The sequence below is a fragment of the Camelus bactrianus genome, chromosome 3 (assembly GCF_048773025.1).
Source record: "Camelus bactrianus isolate YW-2024 breed Bactrian camel chromosome 3, ASM4877302v1, whole genome shotgun sequence".
NCBI lineage: Eukaryota > Metazoa > Chordata > Mammalia > Artiodactyla > Camelidae > Camelus > Camelus bactrianus.
The window spans coordinates 83,983,277-84,004,225 of record NC_133541.1 but is presented as its reverse complement, the minus strand read 5'-3'; the positions used below and the strand labels follow the sequence as shown (position 1 = coordinate 84,004,225).

General features: G+C 32.8%; 1 protein-coding gene across 15 annotated transcripts in view; it reads right to left on the bottom strand.

The window, feature by feature from the left end:
- Positions 1-20,949, bottom strand: part of DMXL1 (Dmx like 1) — a 114,103-nt gene that overhangs the window by 39,278 nt on the left and 53,876 nt on the right. For 12 of the 15 annotated variants that reach the window (XM_074360519.1, XM_074360520.1, XM_074360521.1 and 9 more), the window contains exons 20-30: positions 19,424-19,593; positions 18,806-18,903; positions 17,645-17,810; positions 16,574-16,835; positions 13,157-14,247; positions 12,486-12,677; positions 9,933-10,009; positions 7,643-7,770; positions 6,884-7,132; positions 6,427-6,540; positions 1,556-1,734 (exon numbers count right to left, since the gene is read on the bottom strand). In XM_074360519.1, the coding sequence (XP_074216620.1) occupies positions 1,556-1,734; positions 6,427-6,540; positions 6,884-7,132; positions 7,643-7,770; positions 9,933-10,009; positions 12,486-12,677; positions 13,157-14,247; positions 16,574-16,835; positions 17,645-17,810; positions 18,806-18,903; positions 19,424-19,593 (2,726 nt within the window). The remainder of the gene's footprint in view (positions 1-1,555; positions 1,735-6,426; positions 6,541-6,883; positions 7,133-7,642; positions 7,771-9,932; positions 10,010-12,485; positions 12,678-13,156; positions 14,248-16,573; positions 16,836-17,644; positions 17,811-18,805; positions 18,904-19,423; positions 19,594-20,949) is intronic. The other 3 variants (XM_074360515.1, XM_074360516.1, XM_074360517.1) reach the window with 1 other exon arrangement.

Here is a 20,949-nt window from a genome sequence, read left to right as displayed (position 1 = left end):
TCTTTATCCTGAAGCATGCAGGATACAAAATAAATAAAATACACTGCTTAACAGGCCTCGGGGATTGGTTCATCAGGAAATAGTGAGGTGTCAATTAATATAAGGAAGTAAGTAAGGAGAACATCCAGAAATTCAGGATGTGAGGGATCTGGCTGATCACAGGAGAAGCATAAGAGATACATATATAGGCAGTTCTTGCTTGGCTTGGTAGTGCAGGAATGTAAAAATAATGACACAAGCTGAAACTATGAAGAGCAATCTTAATAATTCATGAAAAAATTACAATTGTTCTGTGACCATTAAAAAAATTTGTCAAAACACTAATAACCTTTACAGTCAGTTATAAATGTACAGGAAAATTCTATAAAGTAAAAATAATAGTATTTAGTACACTGTAACCAAAATATTAGAAACACTGAGAACTAAAGTGTTTTATTTCTATGAAATTTATCAAGAGTACTTTGAATAGTGCTTGCCTTCTTCTAACTTTATAACTCAGAATAGAAAGCAAGCATCTCTTTTAATCCTTAGCAAACTGTCATACTCCCTTTTAAGTTTGTATCAGCTTCCAACTTTTCACGTTTTGTACTTTCAATGTTGTGAAATATTACTCAAAGTTCCTTTAATGTGAAGTTTTTTGTCTATTTCACTATCTTTGGGATATCTTCATCCTCTTGTCACATTTTCCTCATTTATGCTGATAAGGTGTCCTTCACTAGGTTCCTCTGGCTTCACATCTAAAGTCTCTCAAATGACAGCAACGGCAATATTCCCAGTTAGCTTCTTCTTCTATAGCTTTACTTACAGTGGGTTGGAATTTTACTTCCAGTGCTATCACTTTTCATTTTTTGGTTCCCCTTTCATCTTTGTCAGCCAATTCCCTCTTCTGATTAACGAATTTTGCGAAATGTGACTTGGGTATATCACAGGAAATAAGGAGGCAAGACAATGACATGCTCTTCTGTCTGTGTATGAAATGAATACTGAGTAACAGGTACCAAATGACCAATCACGAACAGACTTTGGAAGAACGGTTGTGACTAGTCATTGATCATCCGGTGCCTCTGTTACTTACACAGAGATTTATAGACCAAAGAGATAGCACGGAAGTTTGTATTTTATGGGGTTAATCATATTTAATATATTGTGGTAACTTCAAATTTTAACTATGTTGTTGAAGTATTGATATTATTTAACTAAAAACTGAAACCTCTCTATATCAGAACAGTGCAGGACTGTGTGGAGTACAGAAAAGGAATTAGAGAATGGATGGTACTTTGACTTCCTTGATTGTTAGTGTTAATCAACCTGTTCTTTCATCTTACTAAGAACTTTGCTTTCTTTAAAATGCAAAAGTCATAATTTTTAAAAGAACTGTATTAAATACTGGTTGAAATACGGCCAAAATATTTTAGGGTATATTTTGTCATAATGCAGCCTGATGAAAAGAAAATTTTCTAAACCAGTGTGGGAAAATATTGGGAAACACCAACAATTATGCTAACTTTAAACATTTTCATTTCTGTTTAAATGATCTGTATAACACTTCTATTACCTTGGCAATGAAATAGTCCCAGATACTGAGCTCAGGTGGGATGAACTTCTCTTTGACTGTCAGTGACTCCTGGCTTACTGGTGGTGAGGAAGAGGCCACTGGGGCAGATTCTCTGCAAGACATTTTTGATGGCCTAAAACGTTTGCTCTGTTTCTCTCCTTCTTCCACTAGTGAAGAAACTAATAAGAATAAAATAAAGTATTAATAAAATAAGTACTATTTACCTGTACTGATTTCACTTATTTTTACATAAGACCTAAGGTTAACTACAAATAAGTATATACACAAAACTGAGATTATTATTATGATAGGTAAGATGGTGTGAGAGAAAAATTACCTTGTATAGCAATCTTTGTTTTTGTCTCAACTTGTCCCTTACTCTCTGAATGTAGTTAACAGGGTATAATATCTGCCTGTAAATGAGTCTGTAATTTAGCTAAGACCCATGACAGAAAATTATCTACATGTTTCTAGTTTTTTTTTTTTTTTAAGAATATCATGGGGGGTTGCGGAAAAAGTATCATGAGATGTCAGCAGTAATTAAAGGCAACAACTCACTTAACAGATTCTTCACTAATCACTTGGCCTTCTATCTACTACAAAACTACATTTTTCACCGCTAATGTAAGAAAAATTTAAACACCATAACTACTTACTAAACCGATTCAGGCCTTTAGAAATGGCTTGAAGACAGAATTTTCTAGTCAATGGAGCAGCAAAGAAGGAGAAAATCCAATCTTTATTGTTTTAACTTCTAAACATTTAACAGTTAGCCAATATTCTCTTAGTATTTTACCTTAGAATATAGAATTACAAATAGAATTACAAATCTGTAATCAACACTAAGCCACAAGATGCAAATCACCAGTAGAGAATCAAGGATCTCCTGGACATAGGCATGATCTAGTAGAAAAGTAAACAACTCCATATTGACACACCAGTATTCTCCTTCAATGGTTCCAGTGAGAATTTACTTACCTTCCAAAGGAATACAAGTATTTGTACTGTAATATGATTTTGTTTTGCTGCTTGAAGCTACTCAGCTTGCATAAACAGCATGCTCATGCATTATATCAAGCTACAGCCAAGCCAAGTTTAACAGAGTAATTATTTCAGAAAAAATGAAATTAACATCAATAAAATTAGTATACTAAGAGATTGCTAAAAAGTGGTATGATTATTACATAATCTTTCAAATGACTTTAAAAGGAACCATCAGATTCAATGTGTAATTTTTTTCTCTGTTCTTATAAGCAATTGATAAACAATAATCATACTTCTAATATCTGTTGCATGCATTTACATACATTCTAAAACTTGAGCACTGGTTTTACCAAATTCTCACTAAGTAAAAAAATTTAGAATACAGAGGTATTTTTTTATCTGTCAAAAACTAATGCTTTAAGATAAATTTATCATTTCATTTTCACATTTCAAATTTATTATTTTACTGTTTTGCCTGTTTTGGTTTTAGATTATTAGAAGGCATGTAACGTGAACATAGATTCTTAGGAAAAAATAAAACTTACAAACAATGCTAAATTCATAGATTTTTACCGAGATTGCTATGTCATAATAAAGCAGAGTTTTCAAAAGCAAAACGTAAGAAAAAGTTTTTTTACAGAGAAAAACACTTGAAAGTACAGTGTGTAAACCCAGACACATGACAAGAAAATAAAAGATCAACCAGACTGCAGGGAAATGTCTAAAATTTCAAACTCAATTGCAGGAGTATAAAACTACTTATCAAAACACTTGTGATGAACAAGGACAATAGGGGGAAAACGGCAAACAGGTTCATAGTACTGAATGTTATATTACGTGAAATGCTACAAGTAGAATGACCTAAGTGACACCTCCCAGCAAACAAGAAATGATGTGTGGCCTGGCATTAGGGTAGACCCCCCTTCTCCTCCTTCAAACTGCAGTTAGACCTGAGACAGCTTTATGCTTAGGTCACGCTGGGGGTATCACGAAGCGCAGGGACACCAACAGAGACTGTACAGCTCTGAGTGCTTGACCATTTGTCTCTGAAAAGAGCTAGTAATAAAATATCAAGAACTGTGCAACTCCTTGGATAAAAACTGACTCTACTGTTCCATTGTTAAGGTAGTGAATGGCCACTTTACTAGTAATAAAAGAAAAAGTCAGTATTAGGGAGAAATAAAAAGGAACACGGGTACAGATAGAGCTTAGGAATTATAAGGGGCATGAAGATGCCAGAAAGTGGGTAAAGAAAAACTAATGTATGCATGGGAATAACAATTCTTGTAACTGCAAATATTATTATGAAACAATAAAAGTTCTTTAAAGATTTTGTTTCACTTTACCATATGTAATAAAAAGTGAAAGTATGGATTTCTGTTTGCAGAAAAAAAGTAAGTTTTTGAAAACTGCTATTATTTAGCCGATTGTCCACTTTAAAAATTAACCATAGCAACAAAATAATTCAGAACTTCATGAACATACACTCACACTATAGTTTAATTAATTAGAAAAAATAAATCCCTCGTTAACAGGTAATGTGGAAATCACAAGGTAGATTAAAATTAAAAAATAAATTACTAATTTATGTACATTAACAATTTTGTTAAGAATTCTGACCTGCCAAGCTAAAGTCTAATAAAAATCAACTGTCATGTTCCTATATTATAAAACTTAAGTCATATTTAAATTTGTCACTAAAAGTACATTAAGCATACAACATACATGCAGAGAGAAAAATAATTTAGTTCATAAGACCATCACTGCAAGAAAATTAAAATCAGAATTTACATCAGAACAAGGAAAACAAATGGTGACTTTTAAAATCCTCTCAAAGTACCAAGTTTAAGAAAACACTTTTTAAAAGACAGATTTTTAGGGGTTCTAAGCATGTATTTCACCTTCAATATACAATACATTGATACAGAATAAATTGTCAGGAAAATGAAATATTCTAGACTTCTCAGTTTTCATTTGGCCAAATTTAAATACTAGAAATTTTATATATATATATATATAAAAGACTCTTGGCTGAATTCAGATCGACTTTTCTAAAACACACTATTTTACTTCCTTGGTCAACAATGTATACTGAATATTATTGAGTGAAGTTACACTCCCGGGACATCATGATTACGTTCTGCAATAATTCAAACATGCAGGGTTGCTGCTTACTTACAACCTAAAATTTATCAAGCTGCCATGCTGCTGTAGTTGGTGTGCTTTCAGAACAACATAAGAATGCCTTCAAACACTGAGATTTCAGAACTCTGCCTTATAGTGAAAGCCACCCTTGCTTGTCTCCTGTCTTGGTTGATTTTCTATTCTTAGATTTTGTCTCTCCAACTGTCAGTTTATCCACTTCACAGGACTGCTACTCCTAATTACTATTACTACCTTTACTATCTACCATTGCACTTTTCCTTTTTCCTTTGTTTTTCTATTTCTTTCTTTTCTGTCTGCTCTTACACAAACTAGATCAGCTTTAGAAACAGCAGGCCTTTGGATTCATCATTAAATGAATATACTCCTTTTTCCTAGTTAGCAAACTGATGAATCAAATCATTCACGTTTTCTATAAATGCTCCTTTAGTTACATCCATGATTGATTGTATTCAGAAAGGCTCCTGAGTTCTCACAGACAGATGACCACCATATAACCTGGGATGTGCTATATCCAGCCCTACCACTAAGTAAACCACGTTTAAAGTATCCTATATTATTTGACTATCATGTTTCAATCCAAGAGATTAAATGTATAGATGCAGATAATTTTTGTTCACTTTGATTATTTAGGATTTAATAAGTGGTGAGATAGAGTTTATGATATGGTATTTGTAATTATAGCTAAATCTGAGTGGTTAAACGAACAACCTGGACTTTGAGTAAGGTTGTTTATTCACCTGTGCTCAGAAATGCTCCAGGAGTTGTTGAAACTGAGACCTGTTGACTGGTTAGTAAGAATGTATTTTTAATTTTTTATAACTATATAGACATTTGGTATCAAGAATTTATCCCTTTTTAACATTTTACATCAACAAGATCAGAGTCTTAAATCATTTTCTCTTAGAACATACTACAAAATAGGGCAAAATTTACTTATCAATTATTTATTTAAAACTAATTTTAGTAGACTTTATAAATCTTACTCCCTCTTAGACTTTGAAAGTTTTTCTTTAAATGAATTCAAATATCTGAAGTTAAGTATATGTTCCAAGATAAGTGTCTAAGTTAGCTTTTCCTTTTTTTAAATCCATATAAAAAATAAAACACAGGAAATTACTCTTTAAAAATCATAAAGAGGATGTTACACAAATTAAAATATTGTTAAAAATTTGAATACCAAGATTATCACATATGGGTTAATAAATTACAAAAAGAAAACTCAGGCAGAAATCATCATGAAGATGTATAATACATATTGTTTCAACATTAGAGACTTGAGAAAAGAGGATACAATTGTTTAAAATATTTATTTTACATGGTATTATGAACACTTACAAATCTAAAACCCCTAATGGCTGGAATCATAATATGCAGAACATAAAGCAACCTTATTTGAAATGTTTTCCAGTCACTTCAAGTCATAGTCTGATTTATTGTGGTTAGCACTGACATTTCTTTATTTCTACACATTTAAAAATGTTAAAGTCTAAGGAATAGAAAATATCAAAACAAGTAATTTAAAAGCAGAATAAAAAAGCAGAGATGGTTTTCTAAAATGCTAATTGTTCTAAATCAAGAATATGGCTTGATTAACGGAAATTTTTCAATTCTCTGTTATAAAAGCCAAACAAAATAAAACTTGCCCACTGTACCCCAGCCCCTCCAACACAACACAAAGCAAGCTGAACTATAAAAGCCTATTTCTAAAGCTAATATCTTGCCTGCAAGACTGGGAGGGCTATGAGAACTGATGGTTGAAAGAGCTTTGGAAAAGCCCACACATTCCATGGAGAATACCACTACCTGGTGGGGGCTAGGCATAGCAAAGTACCTTCCTGCCAAAGAAAGAAGAGAGAAGCTGTATTTGGGACAGAACAAAAACCAATGTTACAGTATATTTCAAAACAAAAGAAAATTTCAATAGTAAAAGGTTTAAAATTATATTACATAGTTCTAATCACTGGTGCACAAGTATTTTAAAGTTTGAAAATTACACCAGAAATTTTATAGTGCATTTCTACCATGGAACAATTTGTTCATGCTTTGAGAAAATGGTCTATAACAAGAACTTTCTGTGAATAAACTAAAATGTAATTACTTTTAACAAAGTTATCATTCACATGAATAAATAAAACTTCAGCCTAAAAAAAATAAGTAAGTAAAACATTAAAAACTAACCAGGTAAAGCTTTTGAGTGCGTCTGTTCTTTGCTGGGGACATGTGCACCTCCACCAAATACAGCAGACCACATTTTTTCATTTAGAGGATGGGCCACAATCCGAAATAGTTCGTTACTAGAATGTGTTGCCAAGCCATGGATGAAGAGACTAAGATACACTGCTGTGAGAATCTCACAGAGTAAGACTGTAAGCCCTGACTGGGCTTCTTCCCCGGAAGAATTCAGAAGTCGAATTAGAGAAGTTATTCCTAGGAGAAACAACAAATGTAGTTACCATTGACAGTAAACTTAAAAAATTAAAATTTAACCATATTTTCTAATTTTTGAAAAAAACTTTATTGCATCAGGATTAAAACATTTTCTTCTCTAAATTCATAGACAGGTAGCGATTACTGTAGTTAATGCATAAATGCCGAGCTATTTGCTGAATTTAGAGAAACGCTAGAAACCTAATCTGATTCAAATCAGATAGATAAAATTTAGTTGTCACAACAAATGTTTTCTATTACAACAAAAGTAAAATTATAAAAAGTGATATAACAAGACATTTGAGTTATTATAATATGACGATCAAGGAAAAACTAATGTTATGTAACTAGATAATTTATAATGAGTGGTGAATAATGAACTGGTATCAATTCTAATAATACTTAACAATAATGATCACATAGCAAAACCAAACCAAAACTACTTTTTCCTCATCTGATTAAGTTCAATAAGGCTAATAAAAAACTCACACATATATAAATTATTTATACCTGGCCACTGAGCTGGTGATGTATTGGGAGTGATGGCTTCATCTAAGCTTCCTGTTTTCAAAGAATGTCGTCGGGGAAGCAATACTGTCTGATACACCATTCCAGTAAACTGATTTGTTTGAAATGAACTAAGAGAAAAAAAATTAATAATAATAATCTACAATGATAATAAAAACAATATAATAAAACAACAGCAATAATAATAATATATAATGAACTAAAATAATTTTCACATGTAACATTTTCACGTTTTAGATCTAACTTCTAGGGTACCTTAAATACAAAATTTTGTGTATTAGTTATACTGCTTTACATTTAAGTACTGTACTTTACAGTCTAGTACTATAATGCAACAAAGTGTTCTTTAAATTATCTAAATTAAAACAGGTATGAAAGCTTTTAAATATATTTACTAAAAGACACAGAATATGTACAAATGAGAAAATCAAATCATTATTGACCACAAACAGCAAGCTTATATATCACAATTTAAAACAAGGTTATTGAATCAAATATAAAGCCAGTTTAGGTTCAGTGTGATATTTAATGGCTATTCTACCCTACATCATGCTAGGTTACATTAGATACATGCACCAGGTAACCAGGCATTTAATGAAAAACCTGGTTTGTCCTCCTGTGAAATTTATAGTCTGATAGGGAATCAGACACACATAATTTTATCACATTGCTTTTAAAGACAAAAACCTGTGCTCTGATAGCCAAAGAGTAGTATTCACACAATTTGGGAATTCAGGGTAAGCTTCTCTTAGTAAGTGGCTAAAACTAAAATAAACTAAATAAACAGATAAATGAACAAAATAAATTACAGCTTGACATAAACTATGAAATAAATCTGAGAGAAAATGGTATGAAAAATTTGTTAAATCCTGTCAGTAGTTCCTATATAACATGTTAGGTAAATGAATATAATATTTAAATATAGCATATTTATTGGTTTAGATCTGTTCTAACTGTCAAGTCCTATTAGTCACAACATTTTGATGCATATGTAAATGGTTCTCTTGCTTTACTTTCCACTTTCAAGGTGGCAGAGTAACAACAAAAGAATCCCCCCTGCTAAAGTAAATATAAGGAAATAATGAGAAGGATAAAAATAGGTTGATGAAAATAAATTCACATTTAATAACACGAAAGTGAACTTTTGGAGGACTAAGTTAAAGAAAATTAGGATGAAACTACCACGGGATTCCATAACCAGAGTTGTAAGCTGAGGTGACTCATGGGAGAATTCAAACACATAAGATAAATAATCAAAAATCAACACAAAGGAAGGCTGACATGTTAAGAGACAACAAACTCAGAGAAGTGCCTACACCTGAGGAAGCAGACTTAGGAGAACATTAAAGAAAGTGGTTAATACACAGAGAAGTTAAAAAAAAAAAAAACTCAAGAAACAGTAAGTTACAAAAAAAAGTGGCTACTTAATAAAGAGATATTAAAAATGAAAAATAGAATTTCTAAAATATAAACTCAAATAGCTAAATAAAAGATAGGACATTGCTGAAGAATGAATTAGTGTCTGGAAAATGAAGTTAGGATTTATTCTTAAATGAAGCAAAAAGAAATAGAGAAAAGGATCATTTGAGAGGAAAGCTAAAAGGCAAATAAGAGGGACACATACAAGTTCTAATATCTATTTCATAGGGAAGGAAAGAGAAGAGTGAAGATAAAATATTTAAAGAAATAGAGTAAGGGAATTCCAAAGAACTAAAGAAAGACACAATATCCCAGTGTCAAACTATTTTTTAAAAGCCTAGATAAATTATAGTGAATATGAAACCTTAGGATATAAAGAGAAAAATCATAAACATCAAATATCGTGTAAAATTTTTCTCAACTCCAAGTCAGTCACTCCCTTCTCTGTGCATCCTGAGACATTTACTATCTATTATTTTATAGGACGTATCATTTAAGTATTATGTCATGCTACATATCATTAATCAGTTCACATGGTTGTCTCTAATTAGACAGACCTTAAGGAAGGAGACCTTATTCCAGTGTGTATCACAATACCTAACACTAGGCAGTGAAAAATAAAAGGCTGCTAAATAAAGTTATATTGTGAAGAGTTTACTTGAGATGCATTTGCCATTAAGACATAAGGTAAAATTTCAAAGATGGAAACAAAAAAGATTCAATACCTCAGCCATATGCTTTTGCATTATTTAAAGTGGACTGCTGTGTACAGTATTTCTAAATCAAAATCATACAAATTATCAAACCTCATCAGTTACTGCAAACATTCTTAAATTTCATAAAAGATACTTACCTGTAGTTATGACTACCACAAAGGCACTGATAAATACAAGCAGAAAGTGAGGCTGCTAAAGTATGCATTACATATACCTGGGGGAAAAAACAAAAAATTACTTTAAGTATAACTTCATTAAAAATTTAGTTTTCAAGATCCAATATAACCAGCATTTTTAAAAAGATGAAAAAACTATTTCCCCCTTATAAATGTTTCCTTTTTCCCTTAATATTAATTTCTGTCTGGAGAGGCCTTGCTACAAACAAACAAAACCTGAGGCCTCTGGCAGAAATTATAAAACACACAACTGCCACCTAATTTCTATTTCAAGCACAAATGAGAACAGACATTAGCTATTCAGTAGTGCAATGAACCATGCATTAAAAGCAAGCTCCCAAGACTCAACATGCTCCTTCCTCAAGCAAAATATGAAGCCCAGCCTGATGATGACAGTTCACTTATGAACAGATCACTGAAGAATAGGCTTCTGCACATTCAAGTTACTACAGAAAGCAATTTGGAGAGTGGCATTTCAGAGAAAGAGGAAGGTATGAATTACAGCAATTGAAAGGCAAGTATTTGTACTGAGGAAAGACAGGACTCTTAATATGGCATGAGAAGAGAAAAAACAGAAGTAGATCTGAGGATGGAGACACTTAACCTAGGTAAGAAAGTAGACTAGACTATTAAAAGGCCAGGTTCTTGATCTGATTATGAAGAATGATACTCTTACGTGCAGATTAAAATCTAATTGCTATTTTTCCTTCTGTTATGAATAGCCATGTGATATGAATTAAAATCAAAGGTAGCATCATATAAAGGAAGACAGCAAAGGCCTCATATAGGAGACTACAAAAATAATCATAATATTTTCCAGCTTCTCCAATCAAAAGGTGAAGTCTATTTCTCCACTTATTGAATCTGGGCTGACTTGTGACGTGCTTTGTCTAAGAGGACCCAGCAAAAGTGATGTGTGATTACTGAAACTAGTTCTCAAAATGCCTTGCAAATTCCACTCTTGCTCTTTAAATTCCTGGAACCACTATGTGAAATAACCTAGGTGAAATGGTTAATTTTATCTGTTTACTTCATTAGGCCAAGGGTGCCCAGACATTTGGTCAAACATTATTCTGTGTGTGCCTCTTAGGGTGATTTTGGATGAGATTAACATTTGAAATGGTAGACTGAGTAAAGCAGATTGCCCTCCCTAGTGTGAGTGGCCTCATCCAACTGAAGACCTGAGTAGAACAAAAAGGCTGAGTATGAGGGAACTTCTGCCTGGCTGCACTGAGCTGGGACATTGGTCTTTTCCCACTTTTGTACTAGAACTGAAACATTGGCTCTTCTTGGGTCTCAGTCCCGCTGGTGTCTGGACTAGAACTTACACTAATAGCTCTCCTGGTTCTCAGGCGTTTGGACTCAGAGTGGAACTACAGCATCTGTTCTCCTGGGCCTCCAGCTTGCCATCTGAAGATCTTGAGACTTCTCAGCCTCCATAATTAAGTGAGCCAACTGCTTATAATAAGGCTTTTTCTACACAAACACACACCCACACACACACACACCCTATTGGTTCTACTTCTCTAGAGAACCCAGACTAATACCCTAGGGTTGCCTGCTGGTGGATAAGACACACATGACCCAGTCTCCTGTCAGTCCTGCAAACAGTCTGCCAACCACCAGAAATGTAAATAAGGCCATCCTATGTCATCCAGAATCCAGTCTATCTGCCAGCTGACCAAAGACAAGTGAAAGTATCCAGCTATCAGTCGAGCTGACTCAAAAGAGAAGAACTGATGAGCCAATCCGCAGAATCATGAGCAAAATAGATCATGGCTATTTTGAGCTACTTATGTTTCAGGATGGTTCTTTAAGCAGCAAAAGCAGATATACCAGGGGCCTACTTATTATTAAAGTTAAATACAGAATAAAGTTTGGTTAAATGAGCACAATCTGAAGAAAATTAAATTTCTAACTGTATAATATGCAATGTGGGCATTTATACTACTGAGCAGTATAAGAAATAAACTGGCAAAATTAATTTATAAAAGTTAAGGTTATCCAAGAGGGTAAAACTATAGGAGAAGCCACCATTAGACAAGAAGAAAATGGAAATGGTGTGATATCACAGCCGGCTAGGTGGGAGAGAATCAGATGACAGATTATGCAGAGAAAAAAAAAAAAGAGAGATACTTACACACTAGTACTTTTACATGATATTAAGTTTCTGTCTCTAAAACACCACCAAATTTTTCGCTAAGTTTACTGCTAAAGAATTACTCATACATGTGCATACACACTTATTACTCTTACCTTAATGAAGTGGTTAAATAAAACTAAATAAAAATTAAAATTTCAAGTACCCTATTAGGTATAAGTAACATAAGTAAGATGAGCCTGGCCTATAACCAGAAATTTTCTTTGATCAAGATCAATAAAAACCTGTAATGTAACAATCTGAATGTATAGTCTGATGTTTAACATTGTTTATAAAAAGCCTTAACACTTATCTTTTCGTTTTATCATACTTAGTATACAGGAAATTAAATGTCTGAAACCAAGCATACTTACTTTATTGCTCTGGACATCAGGATGGGGTGGTGAATCAAAGTTTATGATGGCGTGTAAAATATCATGTGTTAAATTACTAAGGTGCAATAACGGATTGGCAACTACTGTTTTGGCACTGGCTGTACAAGCAAAGAGAAGAGGTACTGAGGTTTGTTCTGACAGAGGGCTAGAAAATATTGGTTCTGCTGTTTCCTTAAAAACAAAGCAAAAAAAGGATAACTAATTATTTACAGTCACAATCCATTACTTAAGTAATTCAGGGGTCTCTCTGAAAAACTTCAGAACAATTAAAATTGAAAGCATAACAGAAACTTTCACGGGTAGAAGTGACCTGAGGAGGTTAACATTCTACCCATTACAATGAAAAATGATGGGACAATACTCTCTTATCACAAGGAGAAGCTCATTACCTCACAAGGCATTCATGTAAGAATGTTTAATATGAATTAAGCAGTTCACAGGGTCTGATAACAAACTGTCCTTAAACCACAATACATACATAAATCTAGAAATTCGTAATATGAATTTCACACAAAAATTTTGGAGCTTTACTTAAAGGAACCATAATTAAGAAAATCAACAATTTTAATACTTAAAAACTAAAAGATCAATCTCAAAAACTGTTTTTCATATATGCACTATTTTGACTGGTTATCACGTAAGTTACATACCTGCTGAGATTCTTGTAGAAGCAAAATCAATTCCATTCTCACAGATGCAAGACCCCCACCGTGGGACCCATGCAGTATGCAGTAACTAAGAAACATCCTCAAGAGTGACTGATATTTCAAAAGCCACTGTCTTTTTTTCTGAAAATTTTCTCTCAGTTGTTTCACTTTTGTTTGGTGAAGCACATCTTCAGCATCTTCATTTAATCCAAATTCATCTCCATTTTCACCAAATGCAGACTGTAATTCTTCAGGATCTGAACAATAGTCACAAGTCCTCTGAAGAGCGATCACCTCTTTTTCAAGCCAGTGGTACAGCTGGTATCGCAATTTCCCACCATCTATTTCATAACCAGTAGATAAGGTACGGAGTTCTACTGTGAGAATCTTTAAACATGCTCTAAATTTTAACTGAACTGCAATTATATCTTCTGATGGATCTAAAATGTCATTTTCATCTAGTGTGCTGAGAGATTCTGAGTAATTAGAACTTGTTTCATCTATTTTTTTCCCTATTTTTCTCTGTAAAGGCTTTAATTCTTTCATTGAAATAGGGAGATCCTCATTTTCTTCATCATTATCACTGTCCCATTTTAATTCTAAAGAGTCATCTTGAAATACAATACTTGGTTGGCTCCAGTCAAAAGAAAGAGTGGAATTTGACTGCTTCTCTGAGGAACCCTCTGAAGAAGATCCAAAACCATTTAGCAGTGACTGTGACCAATCAATAGCAGAAGACTTATCCTCCTTTGCATCCAATTTTAACGAAGAAGGGGAACACACTTTACTAGTATCCAGAAAACTAGATGTTCTACAAAAGGGTTTCGTTTTCTTGATGACTTTTGGCATCTTGGATAATACTTCCAAAGCCAACATGGGGCAGCCAGCTTTTAAATGAGCACTCGCAGTAGTAAAAAATAATCTTCTTTCACTTAAATTAATTGTTCCTGCCAGTCCACTCTTTCCTGTTAAACTCATGTGCGTGGAAAATGCATCAGATGATCCGAAATGACGTCTCAGCAAAAGAGGATGTGTTCTTAGATAATTGTAGAAATTAAAAACTGCAGGATTACAGGCTGACATCATGACATGATCTGAAAGTAAATTCATTTTATGAGCCAAGAAAAATTCTCCAAGAGTTGTCCTGTAGTCATTTTTCTCTATCATGGCATCTTACCCACCTGGTCTTGAGAGAAAAATTTAAGGCAACACGAATACATAGCATCAAAGAGACAAGAGCACATTTATAATAAAAATGTTCTAACACAGTCAGAAATGCTGATTTCACATCTCTTCAGGTAAAAATCTAAGACATTAAAAAATATCCAGTTACACACTCTTAGTTCTTTTTCTCCTCCTTCCCTGGACACTCCTCAGTCTGCTTTGCAAGATCTTCCTCATCTTTTCTACTTTTAAATGTGGAGTGTCCTAGAGTTCAGTACTTGCCTTCTTTTCTATCTACACTCCCTGAGTGAACTTCTACAGTCCAATGGCTTTAAACACTATCTATATGCTGATAACTTGCACATCTCTATTTCCAGTCTCAACTTCTCCTTGTGAATCTAGAATACTATATCCAAAGGCCTACATTTCCATTTACATGTAAAAATCTCTTGCCTCAATGCCCTTTTTATTTAGTGTGCCCTTGGTCTAAACCACTCTTTACCCAAATATCTGCACTGACTGATAACTCACCCATTTCAATTAGGTCTCATTTTAAAGGTCACCTTATTGAGAAGTCTTCTCTATCTAAAGCAACACTCTCCAAAATCTGCTCCTAGCTTTCCCCATATCATTTATCTACTGCTCAAATTAAAAACCCAGGAGTTAACCTTGACTCTTAATTCCTTCACATTCCATATCCAAACCAGTGCTATCAATCTTAAACCTTAAATCAACCTTAAATTTATATTCCAAATCCAACCACTTCTCTGTCTCCACTCCTACCATCCTGATGCAAGCCACTATTACCTTTTATTTTTTTCTTTTAGAATATAGGTTTAATTGGCTCTAAAAGTATATGATCATGTATGAATCCCAAATCAAAACACATCTTTGACATGAATATGTATAGGTATAAAAAAACTGACTGGAAAAGGCTTTTCTTTTTCCCTTTTCATTATACATAGGCCAGTTGGAAAATCTTCAGCTCCAATGGCTAGGAGACTTAAACAACTGAGTAACATGGCTTTCTCGTAAGTCTCTCCTAATAAAGACACACATTACTTCCTGATTAAATGATGGTACGTAAAAAGCTATGAACTTTTTATTAACCTTTTCCAATTAGTACACCAAATGATATGACACGTACTATACTTGCTAAATATATAATTCAATTCTACCCATGGAAAAATATTTGAAAAGCACAGCCCATCATTTTTATATGAATTTAAATAAAGAATTTCATTTTATATTAGCCTCTTGAAAAGCTTTAGCAAAGAGGGTTTCTAAAACAAAAGGCAGCAGTAGAACTCAAATGGGTACATTAAAAAAAATTCTCTACTTTATTTATCTCATGAACAAGACAGTCAAGAAGTTATTTAGCTTATTCATCACATCAGCTTTCTCTATACTGAATATATTTTTACTATAAAAATTATAATAGAATATTACTCAGCCATAAAAATAATAAAATAATGCCATTTGCAGCAACACGGATGGAACTGGAGAATGTCATTTTAAATTAGGTAAGCCAGAAAAAGAAAGAAAAACACCATATGATACCACTGTATGTGGAATCTAAAAAAATGAGACAAAAGAACTTATTTACAAACCAGAAGCAGACTCACAGATATAGACAACAAACTTAGGGTTATCAGCGGGGAAGAGGATGGGAAGGGGTAAACTGGGAGTTCGAGATTTGCAGACACTAACTAATACATCTATATAACAGATAAACAAGAAGTTTATACTGTATAGCACAGAGAACTATATTCAATATCTTGTAGTAACTTACAGCAAAAAAGAATATGAAAACGAATATATATATGTACATGTATGACTGAAGCATAATGCTGTACACCAGAAACTGACACAACATTGTAAACTGACTATACTTCAATTAAAAAAAAATATATATATATAAACTGATAACAAATGCACTAACTTCCACCTAAGATAAATTGACTTTATATCATTATCTTCTTCAAAACATTTATATTGAAATGTTGATAACATCTATGTTCAATACATCAATTACATAAAAACAGAAAATCCAAAGTCCTTGGTTTTCAAAGGATTTAGTTGCACAAGGAAAAAAGAAAAACCTGTATATATAACTCTGTGTCCCCAACTAAACCATAAATCTTAGATCATGCTTCAATTTGCTTTGTATTATCCCTTGGCACCCAACGGTGTGTTCTGCACCTAGCAAACACTAATAAAACTCCTGATTATTAACATCTTAGAAGTGTAGCTTACCATCATCCTCTCTGATAGGTTGGTTTATTAATGTTTCCAGAGCATTACTATAATCTTCCAAAATCCAATATGCCATACTCCGAAGAAAAGGATCATAATGCATATTTATATTCAATGAATTGAGTTCACTGATAGGAGAATCAATTCCCAAGACTTTTTTACATAAAATAGATTTGTATGTTGCAGATGCATCAAATTCAGACTCATAGAGTCTTGCTATTACAAGAGCCAACTGAATGTCATTCAATTTCTCAAGACATACCTTCAAAACAAGAAATTTTGTTTATAAATAAGCAAGGCTATCTTTTGTTTTAAGGTAAACTCAATAACTAGATGAACACAAAGTTTTATTAATATCTGAAATTAGTGAAAAAGGATAATTGCAAACAAAACAAGCTTCAGCAAATTTACTTGGCAATATTTATGCTAATCTAACAGCTAGTACTAAATATGTATTTGTAAAAAGAATTAGCCTAACAAGGAAATACTGAATAATTCTTAACAGCATCAATTCAGATGACATATTTTGTTGTATTCTTGAACTTTTACTCTTCCCCATCTACCTCAGCAGACTACAATGTTTCCAAATCAAAAAGTTGTTTTGAGTTACCTGCATGAAACTGAGCAAAAGGGTAATTTGAGAAAACTGTTACATTTTAATTTTAAGTGTTAATAATTTTTTAAGGTTTACTGAGAAATAATCAGTTAAAATTTTGCTAAGGTTCATCAACTAACAGAGACAAATACAGGTTCACACATGATAAAAGTGATAGGACAAACTTTTTATTTCTTTAATTTGTTCATAAATATTCTTAAGAGTCAGATCAACAACCTATCTCTACCAACCAACACAAGCTGGTTAATTTTAATTCTGTATAAATATCATTCAAGCTAAAAGACAAAATTTTAAAGTAACTATTAAATATTACCAGTTACTACAGGCATTAAGCCTTGTGTTATCTCCACTATACCTACACTGAAATTAAAAAAAAAAAATTTAGGCTATGGCTTAAAAAGATAAAAGAGCTTAAAAGGATGACAATGCTATTTTTAAAAAAATTCATTCATTACCTCAATTGCATCTCTGAGGCAACCAGCTAAAAGAAAAAATGCTGCAGAGTGTTCAAATCTTTGTTTTCCTAACAAAGAAAAAGCATTCTTTAAAGCTGCTTTACGCCATCTTTCATCCTCAAAATTGTGTCCGAAAAACTGTGTCATCTTGGAATCTTTTTGGGATCTATCAAGAAAAAAGAAAGTATGAAAATTCTGGAACACAATGTTTCTACATCAGACCCAATAAAGCCAGTCACTTAAAAGTTAAGACTCTAAAGAAATATTTACCACTTTATAAACTACTATGTATCTGCTTCTTTTCTGAGCAAAAGGACACTTATGGTAAACATTTGCTTTTCCATATAAATTCCAGAGATTACTGAAAAAATTTATTTCAAACTACAAAGAAAATTGCACTAGCAGCACTGTGAGAAATAATTTTTAAGCCCATGCAAAATATATAATTTATATTAACTTCTGTACTATTTTACCATTAAAACTTAATCAATCACCTTTACCCCAAATGCCCATCTGAAGATGACTTCAATGATCAAAATGCAAGGAATCTGTCCTGATTCAAAACAATCCTAAAATACCTAGTCTCTCAGAAAACTGACTGATACCATGATTTTCCCCCAAAGGTTGCAGTTCATATGGATACACCTACAACTGAACCCAAAATGAATAGTGGAGTATTTATGGTAATCATGTTCACTAAGTCTAGCTGGGAACAAGCAAAAGAGAAAAATTCAAAGTGACCCCAGCTCAATAATGGGGTCAGGGTCCTTAGGAAGAGGGGGTAGTTTGGAGAGAGAGCCTGGTCCACGAGCTCTTGAAAGGGCAGAGAGTAGATGTGTTTTCCAGACTCCACCAATTCATCTTCTTCCCTACTCCAGATAAAAGTTGCTGGTTTAGTTCTTTGTTCCATAGGAACATCATGAGAATTATTGAAATAAGCAAAAAAGTGTTTTGCTGCTCTAATAAACTTAAAAAATCTAATGTAACCTCATGTAACTAATGTAACCAGGTGTCACTAGAAGACATCTGGGCTTCTTCCACATAAAATACAAAAATAACTAAGAATCTACATAAATCACACTTACAAGAACAACAAATTGTTATTTCATACATTTACTCTTTATGAAAGGTTTTTCATTTTGAAGCAGTTTTCTTACCTACCTGTATAATCCCCAAATCACAGCTTTCTTTTTCATTGCAAGGTAAAAAATGGCAGCATCTAAAGGATCATTCTTTTTATAAAAGGCTGCTTTGGCTACCTATAATTAGAAAATTTCAGTCAAAATTTCACAGAAACAGTTTTTAAGTAAACAAATACTTTCCCTCATATGTAAGACTGGGATACATTCTCTATTTAGATGTTCAATAAATTTTTTTAAAAGTGTATGAATGCATGCACTCATATGCAAATTTATTTATTCATTCATTTTATAATTATAAAAATAATCATGGTGGTGGCCTACAAGATTACAGAGAGGTGGAAAGAGGAGTATGCTTTTTATTACAAGCTCTTCTGTACTGTTTTATTTTCCTAAATGTGTACATATATTATTTTGTAAAAACCAGACGTATACTACTAAACAAATATGTCAACTAGCAATTTAAGAACTAGATTCTAAATTTTAAAAAATTATGCTAACATGATATTGTGAAATATAAAGGCTATTTAAAAGCAATTTACTGCTTAAAAAAAAGAATCAGGAGAGAAAATATGGAATATCAATGAAAGAAACATGCAAAATATATTAATTCATTTTTATATCAAAATAAAACACCTACCTTTTCTATGCATTTGCGTAAGATGCGGGTATTCCGGACCCACCATCCCACTCCCATAGCTCTAAGTTCAGACCATGTGGGATCATCTTTCTGCATTGCTGGCAACATGTTCAGCAGTTCTTCTTCTGCTACTGAATGAAATGCCCAGGCAAAATGACTAGTAGACAGGCCTGAAGAAATGTCAAAATAACATTTATAAGAAATATAAACATCATTACATAATGGTAATCAGAAATATGTGTTCCATATTTGCAATAAAATGCCTAAACTTTGTATGAGACACACGGAGTTATAATTAAGTGTTTGGGGTTGGAGGGAATATGGATTATTTTTTTTCTTGCTTCTCCAAACAATGAGATCACATCAGTATTTTCTACAATGAGTATGTATTTTCTGTAATTAAAATATGTATTTTTTTAAGAGATAAGAAAAAATGCTTATGCACAAATGTCACTGTGCTGAGTATTTCCGTTCTCTAGTATGTTTAGTCTCCTATGGTCAACATTTGTTGCATGGAGTTAATTCCATGGAATTAAAAAAGCATCTAGGAGACAGTGTAACTGATGAACAGAACGTAAGAATGCAAAAACTCTGGAATCAGAATCCATAAATTAGGGAGGGAAGGTATAGCTCAGTAGTAGAGTGCATGCTTAGCATGCACAGGTGCTGGGTTCAGTCCCCAGTACCTCCATTAAAATAAATATGCAAATAAAGCTAATAACCCTTCCCCAAACAAAAATTAAAAAGCAAACATTAAATAAATGAATAAAATATTTTTAAAAACTAAAAAAAAAATGCATAAATTAAATTCCAACTCCATCTTAACTATATAACTTTGGGCAAATTATTTTGTCTCTTGATTCCTCAATTTCCTTATTTATAAAATGTGAATTATCATGGCACCTACCTTATTATATTGTTGTGAGGATTAAAAGAAATAATACAGTTGCCAGTATTTGGGATAGTACCCATATTAATAAGATACTTTTATACTTACAATGCATCACTTACATCAGCAAGTCTCTCAACTCACTGGCTCACATATGTGGTGTTTATTGTTCAGTTTCTATTTTGTTTACTTTACATTTTGTTTAGTATTGCTGGATGAAGTAAATGATTAATTATAAGATGTGACTTTGACTTATATGAACATAACAAATTCAGATTTTTAACCTTATAAACAGTGTCAAGGAATCTGAAATGCCCACTACACCCAAGTTTTTGGAAATAAACTAATTAAACAAACAAACATCTATGCTTTGAATGACTGTTATTCTAAATTATTTTTAGATTGCTATTATCTCTCAACCAAGTTTAATCATTTTTCATAAATAAAGAATCTGACTTAGAATTTTAAACTTCCCTTTTCCAAAGCTAAATGCAAAATGAAGGGAAGGAGGAAGCAGAAGGAGAATCAGAGACAGAAAGGAAAACAGAAAACAAGAGACAGAGACCAATGAGCAGAAGCTAACTTGTGGAGTCCCCAATAACACTGTTTAAACCTTCAGATCAGGAAGCCAGCTCTA